At 29.9% G+C, this 20,047-nt stretch overlaps 1 protein-coding gene across 1 annotated transcript; it reads right to left on the bottom strand.

Annotated features, from left to right (window-relative positions):
• Positions 1-414: 414 nt before the first annotated feature.
• On the bottom strand, positions 415-19,820 carry LOC126903852 (uncharacterized). The gene is made up of 4 exons (XM_050682363.1): positions 19,745-19,820; positions 5,975-6,122; positions 3,545-4,584; positions 415-1,861 (listed from the first exon to the last, which is right to left on the bottom strand). The coding sequence occupies exons 2-4, from the start codon at positions 6,087-6,089 to the stop codon at positions 1,214-1,216; spliced, it is 1,803 nt and encodes a 600-aa protein (XP_050538320.1). The 5' UTR covers positions 6,090-6,122; positions 19,745-19,820; the 3' UTR covers positions 415-1,213.
• Positions 19,821-20,047: the final 227 nt, after the last annotated feature.

Here is a 20,047-nt window from a genome sequence, read left to right as displayed (position 1 = left end):
ACCTTGACATTTTTTTATGGCAGATTTAAAAATACTTTTAATATCTAAATTATAAATGGTTACCTGTAAAATATTATACAATAATTCATTATTTATTTTTTGTAATAGCAGTCATTATCTTTTATTGTTAAATTTAAGTAACAATCAATTTCTATTAAAATCATATAAATTAAGTTAAATGTATATAATGTGGTTTTTATAATATTCTCAAGTTCAAAAAGTTTCCTTTAGTAGATTAAATACTTTAAGAAAATATTTATTAACTATTCAAGTTTTATATTACAGATATTATACTTAAAATGTATATAATATCACTATAGTTCATGTAAACATTTAAAATTTTTATGAGCTCTTAATTTCCTGTACTAAGAGAAGATTGTATTATATTCTAAATGCATTTTGAAGATTTTTCTAAACAAAAAATTGTATACAAAACTAGAAATTTTGTAATTCAATCAAATTTTTTTGAAACAAGAATTATAATATTTGTTAGTGACTGCTCATGCTTAATTTTTTAGTTTTGCCTGTTAAATGATATAGTAAAAAAATCATTTTTCTTCCAACATACAATATTGAATTATGACCAAACACTAGAAAAAATACAATGAACAATCTTAAACATTTAGGACGATTTGAATATAGGTATTCAGCAATAGGAAAATAATCATTTGCAGTTTAATACAACGTTTACCAAATTTTGGATTATTGAAGGTTTCTTTTTAAAAATTTGTTGTATTGTACCTAAAATTGTTTAATATTAATTATTATCATACATGCGTTTCTCAGTTGGGTGACATACGATTCTACAAGATTCTAAAGGAAATTCTGAGGAAACAAAATTCCTATCTGAAAATCAAGGGCAAAACTCATTTACGCAAGTAGATATAAAACAATTGTACTATTGAACAACATGGAATGCGCGTACCGAAGCACCGCAATGGAATTTTTAATATTTTCTAACGAGGAATTATTATTATTTTCGATGGTACTACACGTGTTAAACGGTCTTGAATATACCAGTTTCGGAATAACTCAATAAATTGAATTACATTTTTACACCTCCTTCCCTTGTTTTATCTCATCGATGGTAATAAAATTGAATTGTTCTGCAAGAGAAAGTTAAGAAATTATAGAACATTAGGAATTATTTCAAACAACTAACCTCTTGGTTTAAAATATTTTTGTTAGTATCGTACAAGCAAAAAAAAAGTGCTTAAGGCACGGCGCTATTTTGAAGCGGCGATAATGAATCAGTTTCATTTTGTTGTTGTACGGGTTGCGGCGGAAGTAGAAGACATGACTGCTTGCAGCCCAATATGCGCAACTTGTTCTCTCTGCTCAGTCGAGGACTTTGTTGAACGATGGACACTGCAGCCGCCGATGCGCCGTTTTCGCACAACAAATCCGAAAACGCCTTGTTCTTCGGACTCGGTCGCTGTAGTAACGTCGGAGTGCGTATTCGATCGAGACTGTCGTCTGGAACGAAGTTGGCGTCGTCCAGCCACGAACCTGACAACTGCTGTTGTTGGCTCTGTTCAAACTCGCCCGAGTAGATGACGTTAACGGAGGAACCTTCGTCAGCCACACTCTCGTCCATACGATGGTGTCGCTGACCACCTGCCAACCATGGCGACTTGAACGACGGCTTGACAATCTTCCGCTTCCACGGCCACTTAACCGGATGTTTCCTGATGTATTTGTACAACGACAAGAAAACGAATATCAGTATAATGAGAACGCAAAGTGGACCCACTGTAAAGAATATGAACGAGTCGATGTCGCCGTGTCGGTTGCTGACGATTCCGTTCATGTCTTCAAGCGATTGCGGTTTGTGCGATTTTAGAGACATAAATCTCTCCACCTATAAACAGAGGTAAATTTAATAAATCATATAACTTTTTAATTTCCTAGTATTTTAATCTAAACATCTCGTTTGTTTCTACCCTAATCATATGACTTTTTTGGTTGAAAATCGACTAGTTTGTCTCCGCCAATAATCTTTCGTCAAGCAAGCGTTATTTTTTTCTTGGCGAAACAAACGTTTGTGTTTATCGGTCTTCGCAAACCAATTATTAACGAATGAAGAAACGATTTTTACGGTACATTGGCTTGGAAACCGTCATATCTATAATACCCTCCAAGGACTATTGATTGAGATTCAACTTTATGCCGTTCACACAACCGTAATAATATTGTTTTGAATGTAATCGGCAAATTGCATGCCGTACTTGATGTACATACAGTAGTTGTGTGGTATTATGTCTTAATATCATTCGGCTGTAGAGTTTCGTCACCCGCACTTCACTGATATGCCCTTCTAACGTATATTTAATGCCCTGTCGTTATACAACCTTTCATAATCGGTCGTCTTCCAGCCGACCTTTTTTTGACAGTAACCGTAATGTGGCGTTATTAATCGTACGGTCAGGTATAATATTATACCGCACTAGTGGTTTGTACAAAAACCAAATGTCTAATTGAACGGGGCGACCATTTTTTTTCCCATGCTACTTTTGGCAACGTTATTGAATTTTTTGAACTTTACTATTACTATAGCGGGCACTGTTTGGATGAAAATGTTTTATTTAGATTAACTTAAATAAAATAGTCTGCATGTAAAAAAATACCCACACGTTTATACAATAGGTACTTTATATTCACTTAAAAAAACCTAATCGTTTTACGATATTTTGGCTTAAAACCAATTTCTATGATACTCAAAAGTTTAGTTTATCGTTTTAATTTGTGTCGACGACACGAAACTTTGGGTTGAACGAAATTGTTAATGTATTACAGTGACTGAGTAACGTATCGAACCAAGTGTGTTTTTAAGTAAATATACTAGTTAAAGACAGTTACTACACAGGACGGTCCCTTGTAATTTGATTACAAAATTATATATAAATGTGTATACTTAATAATGAATTCATTCCGGACATTTAAAGTTTGCACCTTTGTTATAGTGTCATCTTTGACGTCTACACCCGACCAATTAATCCCTTTTCAATTACTTTATTAAACAAATATTTCTGATTTACGAAAAAACTACTGTCATTTATATAAACTGTTGGATATTTGTCCCGGGGAAAAAACATAATTTAAAAAGTGAAATGTTCTTTGTAGATATTTTTCGTAATTTATAATTTATTTATTTTTTGCTTATATATTAAGTATAATTTCTTTTAATTTTTATTCTTAACAAAAATTTTAAGTAGTATTATATAAGTAAATAATACAGACATATTTATGATAATGTAGATAAGCGAGATTCAGCGTTGTTGAATTGTATTGAATGTGTTCAAAGCACAATATATATGTATAAAAATTTAGATTAAAAATTATCAATCAAATTTAAAACTATTTATAATTAGCTACTAATTTTCTTGTTGCTAAATAATTTGTTTACGTTCATTATAACTTATAAAAAAAAAAAAAGCTTTAATCAATACAATTCCAATAATAACCCGATATTCCTCAGTCACTGCATTTAAAATAAATTATTCTGAGAAATAACGCTTAGTCAGAGTCTAGAAAACATGCTTACTCGATATTCTTCTCCGGATAATTCCATTAAAGTAGCGTTTGTTTCTACCAGGTTGTGCAGTGGATCTTCTTCGATTCTATTATCGTCGGCTCTTTCTATCGGTACCACACTGACGTTAACCATTAACCGCGGTGGAACCACTAAAATGCGGTTGATCTGGACCTCGTTGTATTCGACCGACAATCTGGCCGCCAGATTCAACTTAAGGTACTTTGCAAAATCGGTACGTCTCATTTGCGCCACAGTCGAGTTTCCCGTTAACAAGAGAACAAACCACCGGCTTGGAGTGTTCTGATCGGCCGCCAACACTGAACTTTCGGGGTCGCCATTACGCATAGCTTCTTCGAGCATTCGTTCTTGTTCCTCGCTTGCTTCATCCCATTGGTCGAATACATTTTTACCAGAACTCTTAGAGGTACTGGCATTTTTCAAATATTTCGTTAGTTTGTAGTAGTCTCCTTGATCGTCGCCCTTGACGTTAAACCAACTTTTTAGCATTTTCGCTAAGCTCTTGCTGTCAAAGTCATTTTTAGACGTCGTCACTCCTGCGAATTGCGATGGTGTCTCCATGGTAGTACCATCGTCGACCCTCTTTGATTCGACCGTGGTCGACTCGACTGTAGTTGCCTCGACCGTAGTAACATCGACTGTAGGATCACCAACAGAAGACTCCGTAGTGGTTGAATCGACAAAGGGCGTCCCTTTAATGGTGAACATATTTCCCGAGGGTTTGGTCGTGACCAATGTAACCTCTGAGGTGACACCTTGACCGCCAGTTTGAGTGACCACCGTACTTGTGTACTCAACACTTGTTTTCGCTGGTACTTTAGTTGTGATCTTCACCGTTGTAGTGGATGCGTTTGTAGTCAACTTCGGAGGATCAAAGTCTGTTGTGGATGGTGTCGGACTGCCATTACCGGATTCCGACGAATTTTGGCTTATAAAAGCTCCTTGTAGAGTACTAGGCGTTGGTTCTTTTAACGGATTGGTTGCCTCGTTCCTAGATGGTAAAGTTACTTTGACTTCTCCTGGACTGATTGCTGCAAATAAAAATTAAATTTATCAACGTAGTAAACTAAATTATTAAGTATTCATGGAATAAGGATAATGATTTATGATTTAGGATTACACTGTTTGAATGAATAAAAAGATAATGCAGTGTAAAACTATTTAAAAACCAAAAAAATCATGAATCTTTAAAATGTAATTTCCCGTTTCTATATTTTCAGCATAAAACTTTGTCGAGCTTTCATATTACTATAGACTCGAGATTTTTTATTAAATGAATTTTAATAAGTGTCTTTTTACCAGTTCACATTTTTATAAGTTAAAAGTTTTCCATGAAACAATCAAAATATATTATGTTTTTTTTTTATAATATAACATTTTTTCATAATTAATAATAATCGAATCATATTTTCATTAAATATCGTAAGCATTTATATAGAAACTTGATTAATAAAATTGAACCAAATTGTATTTCGGATGTCAAAAAAGTTAGGTACTATTTATAAAAATTCTAATACTCATTGTTTTATCCTTAAAAATCTAATTGCGGTGTTTCAGTTTGAAGTATTATTTTCTCGATGTTGATAAAAATTTGCAAGACAAACTATGACTATAAAAATCGTAGAAACTTATTTAATGACTGTAAAATGAATATAATTTATGAAATTTTCTTCATGAATTCAATTTTCCGTCATTGTTAAATGTTTTAAATGTCTATATAAATATTAAAATTTTTATTTTTTATTTTGATCATATTTTAATTTAGAAAGTAATTAGACGATAAAAGTATAAATATAAAACCAAGTTTCAAACAATAATAACTTGAAAGGAAGATAAATTTTTTACTTATCCTTTAAATAATTTATAGTTTCTTGGTTATCTATGGTTTTTAATTTTCTTACTCTTTTTAAATACAAAAATTATATAGTCGAATAAATAAATTTCATTATAATTTTATTCTTCTGTATTTTTGTATACTTTGAATAAAGAAAACTTTTGTCCGTCCTAAATATTCTTACAGAATTCTTTTAAAAGCGTTCGTGGGATATAAAATAAAGTAGTTTTGCGCAAAAACATGTTTTTAAAGTTCTCCCTCGACGCTTATTATAAAACTTAAAAGAGATTTAAAACGATACACGTTTCGGAGACAACAGGCCGTTGCGATTGTTTAATTATTCAAATTAATTTCTGAAGATGTTTGCGTTTTACATAACTGTTATTATAACGCGTTCGATTATGGACATAAAATAAATAACTTAAGTGGAAGTACAAAGGTGTAAACACAAAATTGTAATGTATAGAAACTACGTACGTGTACATTATGTCATACTAAAGATTCGACACGAATGAATTACAAAATTAGAAATGATAAAGTGCATTTTGCAATAATATTCGAATTATAAGATAGTTAAAAGTTCTTACCAAAAGTAGAATTTACGAAGAGCCATTGGACGCTCAATAGGCAAACGAGTATTCTGAATTTTAGTGTTAAGCACTCGTTTAGAACCGTTTTACTATTTGTTGTTGAAACTCTCATACTTCTTGTGCGTTCACTGATTTCTCATTATAACTGAAACAATTTTTGTTTGAATAAATTAATATTGACTCGAAATTACAAACTTATTGCTAGTTTACTAACAATACACTTTAAGGTAATTTTATTTTGTATCAATAATCTATTTTTACAAGAAAATACAATAAATACCATAATGTTTTTAATGACGTGAATTTGTAAACATTAATTGAATCCCATAAGTGTGTAAGAATGAATGCTTTTTTATTTCATAAGTAATAGCCGTAATATGTAATATTTAAATACTTCGGCAAGGAATTAATTAGTTTAGTAGTACCCAGGTGTACTGGATCAGAAAAATCTATAGAAATGTTTTAGTAATTATGCCAACGACAACAATACAAATCGACTACAATTATATTTATTATTCGAGAATAATAATTAATTATTGTATACTATCTCTATAACGGCTACTGTCTCATATGATTAATCGTTGTTTCTGTCGATGACAACGTCTAATACGTGGCAGCGATCGATTTTAGGCCCATAGTCGGCTCTTTAATGATAACATCATTCTTAAACCGAAGTTTCTCCGCTCGTCGTCTAAACCATTAAATTATTGGCTTCTACTGACGAGTAACCGCATAGCAAAGTCGTGATTCAAAAAGAACTTTCAGTAATATTTCAAAAGGCGCAATCACGTAACGCACTGTACAATAAATCATTATTTCATTTTCGACGGCAATGGAAACATCGGAAGAAGTTCCGTGCTTATGTGTTTTAGCTTTTTGTTGTATTTTTTCTTCCTTCGATCGGATAAAAGAAAAATAGTTATCCCTTTTATTTTCTGTTCACACGTGCATCAGTTTCTATACTCGAAGTATTTTCATTTGTGATTCCGAGATACGCACTACCGAGAGTACACAGTTACATTATTTTCGTGTTCCACGCACGTATAATTCCATGTGTATATATGACTTATGGGCATAAACTAAGAAATATGAATTACATTCTCAATCCCCAAATAGAAAGTTTACAACGGGCCCGACTAAAACATATAAAGTTGGATACGATAAAAAGGGTTTCCGTTGTAGTTTTAAATTAATTCTCGCCATCACAATTAGTCGGCGGTACTCGTAAATCAATCGCCATCAAAACTATTTTGAAGGATTTCTCAAGAATGTTCCCGGACCTTATTTTAATTTATAATTTAAAAAAACAAATAGCGAGATTTTCCATTTTCTATATTAGCGCGTTCGGGTTAAACTCGGATGAAAACTTTCAATTGACTTGTAAGTACTTTTAAACAATTTCTCGTCTAATTCTATTTTAGTCAAAATCCCTTTTATAGAATACAGGCGTCTTTAATTCGTGTTCTCCACTTTCCTTTGAGCTGCGAGAAGTACTCTGATCCTTTTAAAACGAGGGCACAGCATTTAGAAATGATTAAAGGAATATCTTCGCAGTGGAAAAAAAATACACTTGCCGAGAGGTTCAGGATGTATTTTCGTTGAAAAAAAAAAAAAATAACCGGATCAAGTTGTTTACCGATTTTCAGTTCGATAAACCATTCGAAATTGCTAAGCTATCGCTAATACGTACCAACAACACATTATCGTGTATAATAACCAGAAAGTTGTGTACCATTTTCACGGAGCGGCTTTGCGTTTTATTGTTTCCAAAGTAATACTTATTGGGCATTTAGTAACCGTACAACGGTCGTAATCGCCAATTACTAGCAAAACGGGCTTATAGGTAAACACACAAACGTCCCATTTCAATATTGGTCGTTTTACAATTTTTATCCGCTCGTTTTGTCTGCCATTGTTGTGATAGTACTGGAAAATGAATACATTTAACTGTGCCGGCGCAACGCGGTAATTGAACGCGTATTAACGGGACGTGTTATTGAACTTAATTTTATCCTCAATTAATTATTATGCCCCCGTGTATATCGTTTCACGGGGTACCCATATGGCACACGTGTTTGCATATACCAGAAGTTAGTGTCATATGGTAAAACGCAACCATAATAGGTTTTCAGAAATAAAGTTTTATCGGTCGAATATGTAAATTTTCACACAAGAAAATCTTTTGTGCGCTTTCCAGCAATTTAGAAATTTAGTCAACGGAGATGATTTCGTGCGGCGGCAGTCTCATTAGTCCCTAAAGGGATCTCTTAAAAAAAAAAAGTCGTTTTCAATAACGCTTAGAAAATATGTCCGGGTTTTCGCGTACGTGTACTGGAAGTTATCAACGCGGAAAACTTCTGATAAAAATTTTATGGTCGTGTACGAATTTCCAATGCTTAACGTTAATATTACACTGTTTGTGTATACAATTAACGTGTATGTTAAAAAATACGCTGACGTATGGGAATTTTCAGATCGNTTTTATGGTCGTGTACGAATTTCCAATGCTTAACGTTAATATTACACTGTTTGTGTATACAATTAACGTGTATGTTAAAAAATGCGCTGACGTATGGGAATTTTCGGATCGTTTTTTTTTTTTTACAGTCAATAATGTCACTGTTGAAGACTAAAAAAAGTATCAAGCTGTCAGCCCATCACTGACATGTTGGTACAAAGTTGCTAAAACATGTAGTCCGTGTTAGCAAATAAATTGTACGACTCTCTTAATCATTGAGAAACTATGGTATTTTACGTACAAAATACACTGTAATTAAACTGATTTTGTCTGTTGTTGAAATTCATAACTGTTTTAAACGATTTATTTTTTAAATCTGTTGTAACGAAAACCTAAATTAGAAGATTTACAGAATTCAACGAAATTCCCGAAATGTCAACCCTTAGTAATTCACGTATAGAATTTAATACCTCTCAGTCCACCTGTTGAGGTGTAAACTCATTAAGAGCTTTAGTAATCACTTACTGTGTATGGATTTTAAAATAATCCAATTTGTGAATTACATAAAAAAAATTGTTTGTCGATAATAGTGTACGTTGTCGTTCGTGCTGCCTAATTAATACCGCGTTGTCTAATTGTATTAAAAGGGCGCCGAGTCGAGGGAACTGAATTTTACATGCATTAAATCCTATACGGGCTGTGAATACACAATAGCAAATGCCTTTCTGCTCTTCCTTTATCTATTTTAAAGGCATTATCGCGTTGTATCTATCATTGCGACCGTCAACTCGCGCGGTCTAACATAATAACCTGTATGCTCTTGGGAAGTATTATTGCCATTATTGCCCCTCGCAATTCCCATTCTGGACCATATACAACGGTTTAAACCATTTAATGTAATGTTATGCGGTTTAATAATAATGTCGCTGCTCAAACCGTTGTAGTTGTATACATACAAGTCGCATTCAGAACGCTATTACAATAATAATAATGTAATTATAATATGTGTGTGTTCTAGTCAGTTGGCGGAACGTGCGCGCGATGATTGAATAACTTTAATGGAGTCGTCCGTATTTTGAAGTGCGGGTCGAGAAAGTCACGGGGTGTCACTTGCACGTTGCTCCCTTGAACACACATATCACATTAGATATTATTAATTTTGAATGAATTGGATGCATGCGAATATTATAATAATAGTATCTAAAACGTGATCCACTCGTTTCTATGGATACCGGCCGGCCAATCGATATAGTAGTACGGCAAAAACGTGTTTACGGACATACAACGTTTATTGTTATCATTGTTGTCATTGTATCGTTTCACTTGGCTCACATACATCAACACCATTGCTACGGTTGTTGTCATAAACAATTTGTAACGTCTGTTGTCGTGCACGAATGTAGTGACGAATTACAACAGTTCTTCGGACATTAGACGTGACGAGTTGCGTGTGCAACGGGAGAAATGTGTAACAACAAAAACAAGAGGCGCATGTGATCAATGTCTTTCTTGTTATCGCGTGTGTCTTCGTGACGGCTTCAAGTCTGTAGGTAATGGGCACGTCGTCAAAGGAGGTAGTCGCATCTGAGAAATACTTTTATTTTTATGACAAATAGTTGGAGTAAAAAGGAAAAAAATACACAGACTAACAGTTTCAATATTCGTCATGTGTTGTTTTCACACTCTTATGAAATCATAACATGGCGGTATCGTGCCGAATATCAATTTAGTTGGCAAAAGCCGTTCTAAGCTGGTCACAAATTTTAAGTTCAATGTTTCACTTGCGATCACCGGACGTCGAACCGATGATCGTTTTTTAAAGTGATGATAACGACTTTTAAAACCTTTACTAGTTTGCCAAGTCAAGTGAGATGTCGACAGAATGTTAAAACAAGTTCTACGACATATCAAACACGCATTCAATTTTCTCTAGGCCATTTATCGTTTTTCATTCGACGTACTAAATATTTAATTTTTTAATTGGACACTCGGTAAAAAGTTATTTAGGTCAGCATCACTACAGTTTGTAAAAATTAATAATTAAGTTGCAATGAAAAAACGGAATAAACGATTACAAGTTTTTACATTTCAATGACAGTAAATCAACGATCAAAATTGACTCCAAACGGTTCGATAGAATTCTTTGGTGTCTAATTAATGTCTAACAGGACAAATGTACAGGGTGTTCGGTAAGGAATAGTGTTTCTATTGTTCTCATTGTAACGATTGACCAGTCTACATAAATTTTGAACAATCTGTATACTAAGGATTGTGAGAAATATTAGTGTCCGTTAATAGAAATTTAAGCAAGTAGCTCCGTTCTATACGTCTCCATTAAAAGTTCTGTGCATAATTATTATGAGCAATCTAATTTTAATGAGTTTTTGAATAGTCATTGCATTGAGCACGCAAGAATACAAAAAAACCGCATTAAAAAAAGTTTGAGTTTAATATAGTTTTTTTTCTTCTGTAATTAAAGTGGAATTATAATAATTATTGTAATACTCATTTAGTTAATCTAAATGCCTGGTACAAAAAAAAAAATACCATTTAAAAATCAATACTTCTTTACGCTAAAAAAATATTTGTTTCTCATCTTATTTATTTTAATCAAATTAACAAGTCTAAGCATTTAGTGACTGCCATTTTATAGGTACCGAATAACTTTGTTAATGTTTGTTAACAATCAAGAATGGTATTTAAATGGTAAACTACTTGAAAACAATCTAACAAGGGTACTAATAAATTTCACTAATAGATTTGATTATAAGTTTTAATGGTACAAGATTAATAAAGATGTTCCGTTCAAATAGTACGATCAATTGAATGATTCTATTCGAATCCCAAATGTTTGTTGATAAGCGCGGGTTTTTAATTAACGACCAAGATTTGTTTAAACAGTTAAGATCTCAAATAAGAAACTGAAAATCATTTAAGTGCTAACAGCTTTGCACATCCACATTAATGGAATAAGATTCAGGATAGTTATGCGTCGCTACAATTTTGCGGCAAGTCAAATTAACAAGGGAAATTTCGAAAATAACACTAAAACGAAAATCCAACGTTTCTATTTTAAGCTGTAGGTGTTAGAGTAATTTGGCAATAGTTAATCATTTTGAAAAGTATAATTACCATATTGCGGGATCTAATTAATATATTTTAGAGTAAATCATTCACCGTATAATTGTTTATATTTCCAATTTTATGATATTCTAATTTCGAAGTGAGATTGGTTGTCATATTTTTTTCAGAATTTAATTTGAACATAGAATGATTCAAGTGCGGTAAACATTTAAACAGTTTTATAAGTAGTTCATGATTGATAATTGTATTCAATAAAAACAGAATGTATTGAAAATCAGTATAATCACGATGCTAATGAATTATTGTAATATTACAACTACAGTCAACATGCTGACAATATCGAAATATATCATATTAGTTTATTATAAAAATTCCTTTCTAGTAGCAGGTAACAAAGAGTAAAATTAAATTCATTGATATTAAAGTATATCAATTGGATTGTATAAAAATTTATTTTGAAAATATACAATTTATCATAAGTTTCGTTTACGTGGTGTTAACTTGAATTCCTATTAATAAAAATACATAATTTTTTCTCACCTTTTTGATGTCTACAAAATCTCAAAGTTTCTGTCTCTGTAAAAGTTGATTTTAGATTTTAAATTATTAGTAATTATTGCCTGTATATTGTTAATAACAATAATAATGACAAGAATGTGCGTCTCGTTTTCCAATGAAATCGTTTTTAAGACAAATGATTTTTATAGGTTTGCACAAATATTTAAATTACTTAACATGTAATTTTGAAAATTACATATTACGTAGTAGTAATTATATATGATTTTCTTAGTGATTCGTCTTGCAGGTGATAAAAAGAATAATTTTGCTTAATCTTCATAAATAAAAATATGAGAACTTGATTCTTAGTATGTTTAATTTTAACTTATTATAGTTATTTGTGAACTTAAAGATAAGTATTCGGCCTAATCTATTTTTATATAATTAAATATTCAAAAACTTTTAAATATACTTTATTTTCACTATTTTTTTATTAATATATGATAACATATCTAATACATATAATATAGAGTGTTCAGTAAGTAAGGAAACGGGTTTAAATTGTTCTCATTGTGTGTAACAATTGACCTGTTTCCTTACTTACTGAACACCCTATATATTTTAGTTATTACAACTAAAGTTCATTTTAACAAATCAATTTTCAAGTCTTACTATATTTCAAAGCATAAACGACATAAAAAATGCAGAATAAAGAATTATGTTATAAGTAATGCAAAAAGGTATGTTAATTCAATTTTTTTTTCTAGTGCCGCTTTTTTCTAATTGAAGTCAGTATTATATTTGAAAATAAAATTAATGAGGTACCAATTTTTAAAATATCTGTGTTATGTAAAATTACTGAGCGAATACGAACAAAAAACTAGAGAGATTATAACGACGTTAGCGGCTTTTAAGAATAATTAACAGTTAAATTACAATGATGATGTGTACTAACGACCTCATTTCCTCATTCAGGTAATCTCAAGTTCAACCACGGTGAATTAAATAAGATTAATATTATGCACTCCATACACAAATTATAACAATTAATTAAACTTCAAAACTGTTTAGCTGAAAGGTTTTGCTTCACCATTTAAAATAAACAAGAACACATTTTTATCAGAACTCGTATTATTGCTTGCTATTACTAATATTAGACTTAAATGAACTTATTATGTCAGTGACATACTTAATGATCAAACACCTTCAATGTTTACATTAAAAGTTAATCATTTTTAATGTTTACAAAAAAATTTACACAAATGATTACATTTAATTTTAATTTATTTTTGCTGTATCAATTACTTTTAATAATATTCAAAATAATAAGTGATACAATTTTGAAATAACGGTATTGAATTGGAAACAAAGAAACATTAAAAAGATTTTTTTGGTTTAAAGTATATTTGCTAATATATATATATATATATATATATATAATTGGCGTTACTAAAATTTTATTTCTAGGCAATTACAAAACCTAACTACTCCCCTAGTTGTGATCCTGACTTCTATACATTATCTTATACATTAGGTATTTTAGTAACGTAAAATTTGGTTTTTAAATATTTATAAAAAATTATAAAGTATTATATTTACTATTAAAAATTATAACAATATATTAGTGTTTTGTTATCATGATACTCATTGACTCGGGGAAGAATATCACTAAGTTAGCACTAGATAAGTGTACAACTTTTTTTTTTAATTTTTTTGATTTTGGTACGTGTAAAACTCGTAACAAAATTACAAAAATTAGTATTATGCCGACAATGTGTAAAAAGAGAATTAAAATGTATTCACAGCTAATATATACATATGATCATAATCACTTCTGTATCAAAATATTGACCTTAGATTAGTACCAAAGAAATTGAAAGAAAATAACTATAATACTATTATTACAATGGCATACATTAACGTTATACTCTAAATGATTTTAATATTTCGTGTTTAATTATAAACCAAAATTATATAAAAGTTCAATAGTGGACAAAAACTGCATTAAAAAAGTTCTTGTAAATTCATCAAATCAAGTAAAAAACATTAAATTAGTTTAGTATCAATCCATAATAAAATATTTAATTCAACTCCTTTTCTAAATTGAATAGAAATTAATTAAATATATTTTACAAAATTCTTGTTGAAATTCAATTGAGTAAAATGTATAGTATTGTTAAAATTTTGCTATTTTTCAAACATTGTACGCCATTACTTTAGTTCGGGCGGCCTACCCAGCTCAGTTAGTATCTTGTCGTGCTTCGGTGCGTAAATAACAGTGTTCGATTCCATTGCGTTGGACTGTGTTGATTTTGCCGTCTTCTTTGGCACAAGCAATAGCTTTTAGAGAGGACATTAAACACGATTAAATTCATACAACTATAATATATCGGTGAATAATATAAATGTACGGTTTTGATTTCAAGTAGAAAGTGAAATTTAGTTATTGAAGAATAAAAATGAGTGACACACATTTTCTATAATTCTTTAGAATTTTTAAAATCGTAATACAATCATAAGCGCGATTAAAGATTAAGGTCATAGATAACAATGATTTGTACTCACTTCGAACTAATCCTAAACGGCCCATTTTTGTTGAGATTCGCAAGCATATCTTCTTAAATGCAATTTTGGAAACTCGTGTAGAAAATTTTACCGAATAAAATGTTATAATTTTTTTCTTAAATCGTATGTGTTTTGTTCTTAGAAATTTTCTATTATGTAGCAACATTTGTAACCAGTCCAGTTCAATAAACTTACATCGGTCAAGGATAGTAAAACAACGTGTCTATGGATCTAATTTAAGACAATTCAATAATTTCCGAATTTTAGTTTTCGTTGTAATTGACTTAACGTATTCGTGTGGTCCACCGGCATTTATTTTATTTTATTTATCACAATACCAAGCAAAGTTGTTTTCAAAATACTGTCGAAAGTTGGCATTTTAACACTTTAGACACCTACTGCTGAGTACTAACAACAAAGCGACTTTCTTCGCTATTATATCCAAATAATTTTGATTCTACCATTGTTCAAAATATCATCCATTTATCATAGAGAGACCGTGTCAGATGCCCATTGTGTCACACTAAAAGCATTTGACTTGTACTTCGTCATATTGACTTTTTACTTTTATAAACCTACACCTATTCAATGTTTATTTACTACACAAAATGGTTTTACCGAATCATTGCTCTTTGAGATTTTAAAACTTAATAATAAATCATAAACATAACTAAAACAAAAATATATTAGTAAGGAGAGTAAAGTTTCAATTGACTAAAAATATTGATACACATATTATAATAGACCATTGTCCTGTAATTTTAAGAGACTAGATTTTACGCATGGAGATTTTAGACTTTAAGCTCTCGTTTAGTTAAGACAATGTACAATTGTTACATAAAAGTTTTTTTTTTCTAAAAAAAAATAAAAACAACTTTAACTGTAGCATAATTAATACAAAACATAAAATAATTATGAATGAATTTTCAAGTTTCAACAAATTCAATGCGATATTTTATTATATTCACTTTCAAACCAATTTACAAGGAAAATTTCGATTTGATTTTTATAAATTTTAAGTTCGATTTTCAAATTGACCATAAATTAACCCCTAGTTATGTTTAAAAATCTAACGATTCGAACTTCATTAATAATTACACTATTTAAAATTCTTTGGAACAAATTTGTGTTCTTTGAAAGGATGAAATAATTTAATATCATTAGATGTATTTTTTAAATTGATGTAACGAGAAAAACGGTTTGTTTTTATGAGTAGTAATTTGAATTTACCAACAGAAATAAGACTATATTATGTAGAAATTGTAATATAATTTTATAAGAAGACTTTATTATACATATAAAATATGTATACTCTATAAAGTTGCCACATAAGTCACAATAAGAGTTTCATTTTGTGCAGCTTATATGGTGCGCTGGGGAATTGCCAAACCCTTCAAATGTACAAGCTTTGTACCTAATAGTAATTTCAACAAAATATATCCATCTGCATTGAATACTATTGATTTGCAACGTTTAATCCTAAGCACACAGTAATCAAATGAATAAATTAATTAATACGTGAATTGCTATAAATTGTAGTTGGTTCAAATAATTTGTATTTTCTGTGCATATTAAGAAATGAAATATTGACAAAAACCGTTTTATATTCTATAAAAAAATAATTTTAAGGCACGGAAATATTAAGTACCTTGACTTTACAATACTAACGTAATTCAGTGTAATATTATTATTTTTGTGTATTTATGTAATTGTATTAACATATAGGTTATGTTATTATAATAAAATGTAAGTAATATTAATTATACATTTTGATAATATATGTCTATCAACAAACCTTTTTAATATTAATATGAAACAACTTATTGCATTCAATTAAATTATAAGTTTCGGAAAAGACCAATAAAAGCAAAGTAATACATTAGGTTTTAATAAAAAAAATAACCTTATTTTGTTTTTTATTTAACTATAAAACTAGTGAAAAACAGTAAATTATATTAAAAAGAACGAAAAGAAATAAGCAACGAGTCCTTTTTCAATCTGTATCAGTTACAGATTTTTAGAAATATTAGTTACAATGTCATCAATATGTCAGACCTTATCAATAAATTCTAAAATTTAACTGGTTATGTACTACTCAAAAGTTATTTATTACCACACTAGGGGTACTTCTGCAACCGAATAGTAGTGAAGGCTGCATCATTTTTCCTATAGGTTATGTTACACATTTGGGAATATGTAGTATATTTCATTAAAAAATAGCAGATTGAAAAAATAACTCAAAATGGCTCTACCAAATTCTCATAAAGAGTAGCAATACCTTGAAAAAGGATACTGTGTAGGGATTAGGTGATTTTTTAGGTTTATTCATATAATATTCATACGAGTATTCCGGTTACAGCAAATAACTACTCTCGAGAGAATTGGTGTTTATTTGGTGAAGATTCGATGAAAATAAATTGTTGTTTTTAATTAATTTATTAACATTTATTAAGTAATAAATAATATTTTGATAATTTTTTATAAAAAACCTTTGATTGAGAATAACAAAAAGCTGAACTTTTGTTACTATAGAATATAATTTTGGTTTCCACTTTGTCATCCAGACACATGGTGAAAGTTAAACTAAGTTTTGATGATTAAAAGTTCCGATGAATTGCGTACAGTTTGTCATACCGGTACTTGTTGTTTTAATATAATATTGCAATTAAAAAAAAAATGTTTAAAATAAAATATGTTAAAAAAAAAAATGAATTAAAACGATAGTGCACATATCTTGTTGACAGTTTAAATGTAAACTTTTCTGCGACTAATAAATAAACAAGTTTTGATTCTTTCAACGTGAATTATAGAATGACACTTGTTAGAAACCGTTATGGGTGGCCTAACCTTAATTTCTTGTATAAAAAAACTTTTATGCCAAGATAAACATAAAATTTATAGCGAATTAAAAATCACATAACCATTGATTCTGCTTCATACTCTTGTAAGTTGTACAAAACGGGTTTTGTTTTTTTAAAAGTTTATTTAAATATTTAAAAAAATATTAAATAAAAGAAAAAGAACCTTCATAATTCCACATTAAATTCATTAAATAAAATATTGAGCATTTGATTCAATAAGTATACACATAGAAATATTTCTATTCAGGGGTAATAAAAAGATAATTTTGATTTAAAAGAAATTTTTTTGGCTAATCATTTTTTTAAGTGTTTTCTTGATCACATGTATGAGAAAATTTTGAAGGCCTACCTTGCCTCTTGAACCCATCTCGTAAATACACTTCTTGATTTAAAGACCATTAATCAAAATAATGTAATAAATCAGTTATAAATTAGAGCACACAACATTAATAGTCCGGTGTCACAACTATATCAATAAACAACTATAGCGATTGTATTATTTATAAGTAACTGCAGTGAGACCGTTGCAAATGACACTACCTAATTACTATTTTGATTTATATATAAACTTTGTAGCAGGTGACTATGTAATAAATATGGTTTCAAGATAATTGGTTAATTGATTACAACAAGTAATATGATAATATTTAATAAATTGAAATATATATTTTAAAGAGTCATCGATTTTTCGTCCCAGATTTTTATTTGTACTTTATTTAAAGTGACAAAGTTTTAAATGATATTTGAAGTTTATGTTCTATGATAGTCATGTATACAGTAAATGTATAAAATATTTCAATCATATGATTCAGATTATTTTTTTATATTTTAATAATTATAACACATTTTTCTAATTGATTAAGTTAAGTTCAATGTTAACTAAAATATTATTTTTAACTTTATTTAAAGTAACTTGTTAAATAAATAAATGCATTTTTTTCTTATTATACTCTCAAATAATATCGATTAAGATATTTTCCCATATCTTCTCCAATAAATGAAAAAGACGTTCTCTGATAATTATTATCAAATAAAAATAAACATTGTTGTAACTAATCAGCAAGACGACCGTAGTCCCTCTTTTGACGAGAGCCGTTCGACAATATTCTACAATGCTTTTCAATAACAATAGATATTCGAATATTCTTTATTTAAACATATGTGCCTGGGTAGTATGTGTTTCTTATATAGTGTTAACATGCGGCACAGTTTGGCGCACAATTAAAAATTTTTAGTTTTACAAGATATAGTAAAGTATATCCCTTATCATGGTTTAACATAATAAACACGATAAGGAATATTTTATCATTTCATTGTGATGTGTTTATTTGCTGACCACCTTCTGAGTAATTTCAGTATTGTATACAATACTGACTCGACAATACAAATTATACATTTATGATAAATAATACATTATAAAGTCAGGATATTAAAAAAAAAAAAGTGGGAATCGTGGATTACATTTAACGTAATTTTAATACTACTATACTAAACTAATTTGGAGTTATACAAGCTAAAAAAATAACAAACGAAGTTAAATGCTAAAACGCTCAAAAAAGTAACGAGTTATTTAACTTAAAAAAATTAACTTCATTTTAACTTTTTAACGAGTTAATGGCCTCTCTNTTCAAAAATAAAAGTTTTAAAAAGTTTTAGTGCCAAATATTTTAATAAAAATTATATCTGTTAATCACCAATAAACGATTATACAATTAAATAGAAAAAATATCAACTATCGTTCATAATAAGTGAAAACATTGATATTGACCGTGAACGTTTATTTTTAACCATACAATAAACCTTATCGAAAGATTACAAACGAGTAGTTGTTACAAAATCCAAATAAAAAATTATTACGAATAGATTAGAAAAGACCGATATAATAAATCTTGAATATTATTTATACCTATTCGAACGTTATCATAAATTGAAACAGAGTATACCTCAACATTTCTTTGTTTTAAATGATATACATATATATATATATTAGCATATATCAAATAAAAATTGGTTCATGAGCAAAGCACATAAGTTTCAAATTTATCCTTTATATTATAGATTATATAATAAAAAGAAAATCGATAATGTCAAGTAATTGGTATGAATATTATTGTTGATGATGCTCACTGATATGTGCGCCGAGTTGACGGCATGGATAAAAAAAAAATGCTGATTTACTTGTATTGGTTTTTTTTTTTAAGTTATGATAAAAACAAGTGAACACGTTGGATTTATAGAGATAATCAGACAATCACAAAAATATGATAATTTTAATTCAATTATGTTATTGTTGACACTTACCATTTTTCGAGTGTCGGCGGACGAGTAGCGTTGACTGCTCCGGGTAGAAACCAAAAGGCATGTGACGCTAACGGCAGGGACGATGAGACTCGCATGGACGACGCCGTCGGAGACTTTTGTCCCGGAGAGAGAGTTCGATATTACCGGGTGCGGTTGTACCTGCGCAAACAAGCCATTTCGGGACGTCCACCCCCTCGCCACCCGGTAAGTTCCTCCTGAGCACGGGGAAACGATGATTTGACTAAGGGGCAAACATGGATGTTGGTCGACCCAGTGACACGACAACGATTGTATCACATTAAA

The sequence above is a fragment of the Daktulosphaira vitifoliae genome, unplaced genomic scaffold (genome assembly GCF_025091365.1).
Source record: "Daktulosphaira vitifoliae isolate Bord-2020 unplaced genomic scaffold, ASM2509136v1 Scaffold_4, whole genome shotgun sequence".
Lineage (NCBI taxonomy): Eukaryota > Metazoa > Arthropoda > Insecta > Hemiptera > Phylloxeridae > Daktulosphaira > Daktulosphaira vitifoliae.
This window is presented reverse-complemented; position numbering and strand designations above follow the sequence as displayed.

Coding starts and splice junctions, on each gene's coding strand:
- LOC126903852 (XM_050682363.1), bottom strand. CDS start 6,089: ATGAGAGTTTCAACAACAAATAGTAAAACGGTTCTAAACGAGTGCTTA. Junction 4,585..5,974: donor CTTCGTAAATTCTACTTTTG/GTAAGAACTTTT, acceptor TTTTATTTGCAG/CAATCAGTCCAGGAGAAGTC. Junction 1,862..3,544: donor TATCCGGAGAAGAATATCGA/GTAAGCATGTTT, acceptor CTCTGTTTATAG/GTGGAGAGATTTATGTCTCT.